The 8,665-nt window shown below is 33.6% G+C and overlaps 1 protein-coding gene across 1 annotated transcript; it reads right to left on the reverse strand.

The window, feature by feature from the left end:
• Positions 1 to 3,339: 3,339 nt before the first annotated feature.
• On the reverse strand, positions 3,340 to 6,756 carry LOC134236595 (uncharacterized). Its single transcript, XM_062718770.1, has 4 exons — positions 5,938 to 6,756; positions 4,381 to 5,232; positions 3,426 to 3,887; positions 3,340 to 3,354 (listed from the first exon to the last, which is right to left on the reverse strand). The coding sequence occupies exons 1-4, from the start codon at positions 6,754 to 6,756 to the stop codon at positions 3,340 to 3,342; spliced, it is 2,148 nt and encodes a 715-aa protein (XP_062574754.1).
• Between the last annotated feature and the right edge of the window lie 1,909 nt (positions 6,757 to 8,665).

The raw sequence follows: 8,665 nt of genomic DNA on the forward strand, positions 1-8,665 counted from the left end.
CATTTTTCTAGGAAAAATAAAGCCACAAAAAAAGGGGAAAGCTGCATGGGGGGGGGGGGGGTTCCCCATCGAGTTAAAGAAAAAATACGGCTGTGAGTGTTGGGGGTTAAAAACTGGTCGATATTGAATCCATTTCCATTTTAGTTGCTTTGCATAAGAAATACATGTATTAAATGTATTAAATTGTGCACCGGGTTTTTCCCATTTAAATTGTTGCTTAGACATACATGTAGAACTTAGAAAAATATGCATCTATGCTTTAATGGTACTGAAAATTCAATTTACGTTATATTAATGTAGAATGTACATATATTGCTCTATAGAGCACATATTATTTGCAAATGTAATTATTAACAAACCTTTTTAAGGGTGGTGGGGGTAACTTTGTTTTGTTTTAGAGATTTGACGATAAAGTTTTTACAAGCCGTTAAGCAATTAAAATAATCAACAGATTAAATGATGGAAGGGGGGTGTCATAAATTAAATGATTCCTCTACAGGTAAATAAAAAAATTAATTTTCAATTCAACCCTTTGTCAAGAACACAGATAAGAAAATTCATTAAATTCAATAATTTGAAAAAAATAAATTTATTTTTCCCCCCAATATACTTTTATTTTTGTATGATAACTATGTGCGATATTTACGTGATATTTAACAAACACTTCGTAATCAGGTAATGGCGAAATATTTTACCTGCTGATATTCTAAATAATGTGCGTTTTTCTGAATAGATTAATAAAGACTTAAAAAATAAGGAAACATTTCATAAAGAATGAATGAATAATAATTATATAAAGTGTTGCATTATGCATGACTATGCCTAAATAGTAGGCAGGGTTTGTCACATGGTGCACGAGCCGGAGGCGAGTGCACTATGTGTCAAACCCTGCCTACTATTTAGGCATAGTACATGCATAATGCAACACGATTGTTATTATTATGCTGACTGTTGTTATTATTTATGCGGCAATCCATTTGATTTTTTCCTGAAAATAATGGTGGTAACACAACGCACTTGCAAAAAGCCAAAAACTCATTCAAAATCTTCATGCTAGAATTAGTTGCATGCTTAGTTATTTTGTTTACTAGTATTTTCTCTAAATAAGTAAGAATTTTCTGTCACAAAGATACTCACCTTTATTTTCTGTTTTGTTAGTAAGACTGATTTGTTTACAGAAGTGGATTCTCATTGATAATTTTCTTTTACATCCTTCAATCAAGCGCCATATAAAAAAAGCGTTTTAATGACCCCTTGATATCAATTCATCTAACGATCTGTATGTAATTAGTTTGAAACTTTGTTGTACACATTTATCTCAGATTCCTTAGAATAAATATAACTGTTTTCAAATAATATTTGTCTATTTTCTCCTTGTGTCAATTGTATACATTCAGTTTATATATTTAATAAAATTCTCCAAATCAGTGATCGTCTCTGTGGCGTAATCGATAAGGCATCGGACTGGCAACCTCACGGTCGTGAGTTCGATTCCCGATATGTCTAAAGTAGAGTTTTCTTCAGAAAGTAAAGCCGTGCTCTATTTCGGCATAGTATGCTTACGCTATATAAATCCTTAGACCACTATGCGAGAATAGTAGGGTATGGGCTATATAGAGACAAACTGACAGGAAGCATAATAATCTTTAATAATATTGTCATCATTTAGCTTATCGTCAGATTTGATAAAAACTTTTTAAAATAAAAAGAAAATAATTTCATTTAAGTGAAAATTATGCCTGTCTTGTTTTTACTAATAATTGAATCAAAGGTTCCACACCCTTTTACAAATGTGCTTAAACGGTTTCAAAAATGTTTATAGTTAACAAAATTCGGAGTGTATTATCTTAATTTTGTATTTTTCACTAAAATTCTTTCCTTTCCAAATATGGCTTTTCAACATCATGTAAATATCTTGGTGTAAAATTAGCCCTCCAACCGCATTCATTTCGAAGGAGGTCAACAAAACACAGCATGAAGTATGTAAATCAAATTGTGAGTTTTAATAACTATACACTTCAATGTTTCAAATAACATATAAAAGTGTTAGTTTCTGTTCACAAAATTATTTGACTTTTCCCAAAGTCGATTTGGTACCATAAATTGAGAATGCGTGAACAACGAATCACAGTTCACGTTACGTATGCAAGTTCGGCACTGCCAAAAAACATGAAAAACTCATTCCGTAGTTAACACAGCTGATAAATCCACTCAACGGTGCATTTTGCGGTTCAAAGAGGTACTCCTTCATAAGATCTGACGGATATTAATGTCAGTGACCTTTACTAAATTGATTTTCATTGTTTTAAATCAAACTTCGCACGTTTTAACGAGCGTAAATTTGAAATATTTACCATCAATAACAAAGTAATAAACGTATTTTTCAAAATTGAAGAGTTCTAACTTTCTGAGAACAACAAATTAGGATATTTTACGGCTATATTTCGGCGATTTTGCCCACGGGTGATAAGTAAAGACGAAATCACCCGTGGGTTTCCGACGATGTTATAGAGGATGCAGGGATATAGATGATATTTCAGTCAAGAAAAATAAATTTTAAAATCCCAGAATTGAACAGAAAATCTATTATTGCTATGTGTAATTGAAAATGTAAATTATGTAGCTGCAAGACTGGATTTCTGTTTCATATTATATTTTCTTTGAGGTCATTGTTGTTACATGTAATACAAGGATCGATTATTTTATTTTTAAAAAATCACCCAAAATGAAATTTAAGAAAAATATTTGCATTATTTTTACCTTTAAGATGCATAGACACAGATTTCAAGTTAATATTGTCTCAAATTTTCTTTATAGTATAACTTTAAATTTGTGTCTTTGCACCTTTGAGGTCCAACATACACATATTGTCCACATTTCAAGTATAATCAGTTTTATTTTACCCTTTATTTAAAATATAAAATAGAATATGAAAACACAAAAGTGAGAACTTTTGGACAGTTGTTTTAACAATAACTATGTTAGCGATAATTTGGCTTTGTCAGATAAAACACTAGGAAACAAAGATTGTGAAAATCTTAAATTAATGTCCTTCAAAAGGTTTTAGAAATAAACAGAGTTTATTACTCACCTTTCCGGGTTCTGGAATGGTAAAGTCCTTTTTCGGTAACATGATCTCGAAGCACAGAATTCAGATTTTTTTGTACAGCTAAGTCATTTTCGAGAACAACTATATTTTTTTCCAAGTTTAGAATGTCGGTTGAAAATGATGAAACAATTAGCATAAAAATATGACAAGTAAAAGTCATTAAACCCCACATGCCTAGTACACTGACTTTTCAGTACGTTTAAACTGAGAAGGAAAAATTCTTATCTTCTTCATGACGTCTTGATCTAAGTACAGTAAAAATATTTACATTAACAACATAGTCTCCCTGTACGTCAAAAATATGAGAAAAACGCACTTCCTCTCTTTGGATTTTCTCATCGGACACGTTTGTGAAATTCTGTAAAAGAACAGAACCATTTTCATTTTGAAGGTAACCGACAGCAGTAATGATACCTTGGGGATAAAGAGTAAGCGACGTGTTTTGGATATATATGTACGCGGTTTCCAATGTTTGATAGGTTTCTGCATATAGACCAAGTTCTTGTATCGGATGTAGGGAAACAACTGAGCAAGAATCTGAAACTTCAGAGACTTTATTGGCAGCAATCACGGTTATATTTATTTCTCCACCATCTAGGCCTATTTCTTTCCTAAGAGAGATCTCAGTGATATTATTTTCTGTGGTTACAGTTCTTTGAAACTCCAATGGTTGAAATATCCATGTCCACATGATTTCCACTTCTGCCCCATTTATTATTGATGCCATAAAGTCAAGTTCTGTTCCTACTCTGACGTGTCTCGGAAAGTCACATGTAAGCTAAAAATACAGATCAAATTATATGTAAATAAGGACAAAGAATATGATATATCTTGAATGAAAGGGACCTCTATTTTTGTAACGCATGTATGTAAAATTGAGATTCTTTTTCTTTGTTAATTAAAACAAAAAATGGAAAGCTATTTTAGAATATTTATTACCGTAAAAGATTGTCAAGCAACTTGCCTTAATTTTATAGCAACAAGAATTTGAAAAAAAAAGTTCAGCGACATCAGTTTGAGTGATGATAAATTAAAAGTATGACAAGAATCGAAAAAAATGTTTATAATGAAAAAATAGCCAATTCTTGTGTATTTTTAATTTTTTTTTTCATCTTGGCGATCATTAGGGAATGGGATCTACACTCGCAATATTTCCACATTTATTTTTTTTTCATTTCACGGAAAACAATATGTAATATAAATATCAACGTCTGTAAATAAAATAAAATGAGATAAGTATAAGTATACCAACTTGCTAAATCAACACTTACCATAATGGCATCAATGTTATTTTCACATAGCATGAAGGAACACACTTTCGTTGAATACACTTCATTCCATCCTCTACAACAAATTTCGTAGTTTCCTATGGCTGAGTAATTTTTTGACAATGGAGTTTGGAAAAAACGGTCCTTATAAGAATCTTTTTCATTTTCAAGTAAAGTTCCATCCCCAAAATGTAATATGAAATTGAAATATGATCGTGGTGTTGATGTCAATTCCAAATCGAAATTTTCTAAAACTGTAACTCCCGTAGACGAAGTTGTAAAGTTCAGTCCATCAAGTTTATCCCAAATTCGAACGACAACTTCCATGAATTTTGATTCATTTACAGAGGAAATGTTTCCAAATATTTTATAATTACCTTGAAGTTCGAATGCGTGTTGTAAAAACAGACCAGATTTAACCTGGTCATCTGTCAGATTTGCTAAATCAATCACATTACTGCCGCTTGTATCGTTAATCTTTAAGTTTAAGGATGTGATTCCAACTGGATAGGGGTTGTCTAGATTCGTTTTTATAGTAATGTTAATTGTCTCTGTGGTTTCATAATAAATATTTGGAATGTCAATGTAAAATCCGTCTAGAGGATTAAGAAAGGTCACTAGACAGGAAGTCGACATTTCTGATATATTGTTTCTTGCCAAGATTCCAATATGTAAATTTCCTGTTTGGGAGATCTGGTACTGCAGTGAGGTGTAATTTTGATTGGAAGATTGACTTTCGTGAAACGTGTGGTTGACTCTCCAAATCCATTCTACTCCAAGATCGGCACCTCGATCCACTACTGCGTTTAGGATTGTTGAACCTTCTTTTGTTGATACATACCTCGTGCACTTCAGCTATTTTCAAAATAAATTGGCAAATTGTATCCTTCATTTTACCAAAAAAAAAGTTTTAGAAATTACCCAATAATACATGTAATATAATTACATGTAATATTGGGTAATATGACTGTATACGAAGCATTAAACTTTTTTTTCAAAAGAGAAGTACTTGAGTTCTGTTAAATGAAAAGAAGTTAAACACTGACCTTCAAAACAACATTTAGATATGCTTTAAAAATTTAACAATACCCGTATTTAGGTTTATTCGATCTATACTCAAAATAAAAGACATCAAAAAACCTTTCTTGTCAGTGTTATTTTAGGATGACTTACTGAATATAGAGATGTAAGATCCTACTAACAAATAAACTGTTTTTTGTTATAATATTCACCTATATGATGTTTTCTCCACCCATTTATTTGATACCAAAGAGCGTGTTCTGGAAATGATAAATAATTTTTTAAACAGAGGCGGGTTACTGACAATGGGATGATATTACAGGGCTAACATATTTAAGGAACATCCAACCGTTAACGTCCGATTTTGTAAAATTGTGATGCATGCATGCATTACATACTAGTAATTGCATATCTTTATTTTTTGTCATTTATTTGACTTGTATTGAATAAATGACCATTCTTATTCCTTTACTTGTGAGTTACTGTCATGTTTTTGTGGAGTCGGTCAAATAACATAAACATTGAAAGGCGATTACCTACCTCTACATTAGTAATTGACTCCTCCACCTGAACACTATGCGATATGTTTTTAGAATAAACTGCATTCCATGCATAAACGTTAATAGTATACCTTCCTACAGAGTTGTATGCTTTAAGCCAAGAAGTTCCACTGAAAATTTGGCTATCAGAGGCAGAGTGTGTTCTATATGTGCCGTCACCGTACGAGATTTTAAAACTGAAGTCGGAGCGTGGAGGAAATATCCATGTCAATTGGATAGAATCATATACGCTTATGAATGATTTGGAAATGTTTAGATCCAAATTTTCAAGTTTGTCCCATATTCCAACAATGGTTGAAAGATTTACGATGTTTATTTCCGATTTAAGACTCCCATAAACATTGTAGTAACCCTGTTCAATAAATGAATGCTGAAATTGTATCACGTCTTGTAGATCTGTGTTGGTTAAGCTTATATTAATTAATAGTGTTCCAGCTGATGTCTCATTGGTTAATATTTGCAGTGTTGTATTTCCCACAGGGAAGTTCTGTGACCCGCTACGAAGTGTTATCTCCACTTGGTCTGTTGTCTGATAAAAACCAGTCAGAGGCTCAATGACATACCCTTGAAGGGGATAGAGTACCCGCTGTACGCAAAAGGCTGAAGTTTCAGAGACAGGGTTTCGTGCGATGACTTCGACGTTAACATCTCGGCATTCCGTGACGCTGTATTGCAGAGTAGAATGGGTGAGATTATTAGTTATAACTCTTTGGTTATTGTCAATATTCCAAATCCAGTCAATGCCAAGGCTGACTCCCCCGGTCACTGTTCCAGAGAGTGAAACGTTTCCTGATTCCATCGAAACAAAATTTTCACAATTGATCTGTAGAAAAATTTTTTTTATAAATGTTTGACAAAAACGCAATAAACATAGCTTTCAAAACACACCTTACAAACTATATGTGATGAATGTATTGAACGGTACGACATTTAACTCTGGACACGACATAGTACAGACTTTTTACTACCATTTCTAATTGTGATATCCAAAATATTTTTATATCTCTTGGTGGGATTTCTTAGCAGTATCACAGAGTCTTATGTTGAACTCACAAACATCTATACTTCTAAAGATATGAAGTCCTAAAACTCAAAATCCCATGGGAGAATGGTTAATTTACTTCTACCAACTATCCCACCATTCTCCCATGGGAGAAAAAATGTGAGATGGGAAATTTTCTCTTGTGGGATTTTTTCTCCCACAAATTTGTTCATATGGGATTAATCCCACGGATATTGACAATCAAACAATGTCTCCCATACACTGTGAAACATGGAATACATCCATACATTATGACGATGACTCATTTCTCATCATAATATATAGAATATATTCCTACTATAAAAATGTACAGGTGAAAATAATTAACTGTCAATATCCGTGGGATTCATCCCATCAAATCATTTCAAATATTAATACTGGCAGCGTTTATCGATGCTCTTTGCAATATGCACTTTAATGTCAATGCCGGATAACAATACTTCTTGAGCTCTCGATCCCTCATCCTTTATGTTACATTCATCTTTTTTATGTAAGCTCTGAAGCTACTTTTAAGAAGAAACAACGAAATATGTAATACTTCCGTTTCTATTGTTATAACACGTCTTTTATTTTTTTGAAATTACACAATATTAAAATGTTAATGAGTATTATATTATCGATGTAATTTTTGTCCCCCGCTTGAAAAGTGGGGGATATTAATTTGGGTCCGTCCGTCCGTCCGTCCGTCCGTCTTTCTGTCTGTCTGTAAAGCTTTCGTTTCCACACGATATCCCAAGAACCCTTTGAGCTTTTGCAGTGAAATTTTGCATAGCAACTCCCTATGGACTAGAGAAGACCCCTATTGATTTTGAGGTCAAAAGGTTAAAGGTCATAAATTCGCAAATTCTCTCTGTTATAACAGTTTCGTTTCCACGCGATATCTCGAGAACCCTTTGAGCTTTTGCAATGAAATTTTACATAACAACTCCCTGTGGCTTAAGGAAGACCCCTATTGATTTTGAGGTCAAAATGTCAAACTTCAAGGTCATAAATGTATACATTCTGTTCGTGTGTAACACTATCGTTTTCGGGTGATATTTCAAGAGGATTTTGAGCTTTTGCAATGTTATTTTATACCAAAACTAGACCCTCTCTCATCCCCCTCAAAGTGTCACGCCCAGCTTGTTGTCCCCCGCTTGAAAAGTGGGGGATATTAATTTGGGTTTGTCCGTCCGTCCGTCCGTCCGTCCGTCTGTCCGTCCGTCCGTCCGTCCGTCCGTCTTTCTGTCTGTCTGTAACGCTTTCGTTTCCACACGATATCTCGAGAACCCTTTGAGCTTTTGCAATGAAATTTAGCATAGCAACTCCCTATGGACTAAAGAAGACCCCTATTGATTTTGAGGTCAAAAGGTCAAAGGTCAAGGTCATAAATAAGCAAATTCTGTCTGTTAAAACACTTTCGTTTCCACACGATATCTCTAGAACCATTTGAGCTATTGCAATGAAATTTTACATAACAACTCCCTGTGGCCTAAAGAAGACCCCTATTGATTTTGAGGTCAAAAGGTCAAAGTTCAAGGTCGTAAATTTATACATTCTGTCTGTGTGTAACACTATCATTTCCGGGCGACATTTCAAGAAGATTTTGAGCTTATGCAATGTAATTTTATACCAAAACTCCCTAGGACGTCTCTCGCCCCTCTCAAAGTGCCCCGCCCCGTTTGTT

Source organism: Saccostrea cucullata, unplaced genomic scaffold, assembly GCF_032062105.1.
Source record: "Saccostrea cucullata isolate Sc308-1 unplaced genomic scaffold, CSIRO_AGI_Scuc_v1 ctg9559, whole genome shotgun sequence".
NCBI classification, from domain to species: Eukaryota; Metazoa; Mollusca; class Bivalvia; order Ostreida; family Ostreidae; genus Saccostrea; species Saccostrea cuccullata.

Excerpts from the sequence above, each read along its gene's own strand:
- LOC134236595 (XM_062718770.1), bottom strand. The coding sequence starts at position 6,756 with ATGGAATCAGGAAACGTTTCACTCTCTGGAACAGTGACCGGGGGAGTC. Across the intron at positions 5,233-5,937 it reads AGTCAATTACTAATGTAGAG|CTGAAGTGCACGAGGTATGT; the intron begins GTAGGTAATCGC and ends TTTTGAAAATAG. Across the intron at positions 3,888-4,380 it reads ATAACATTGATGCCATTATG|CTTACATGTGACTTTCCGAG; the intron begins GTAAGTGTTGAT and ends CTGTATTTTTAG.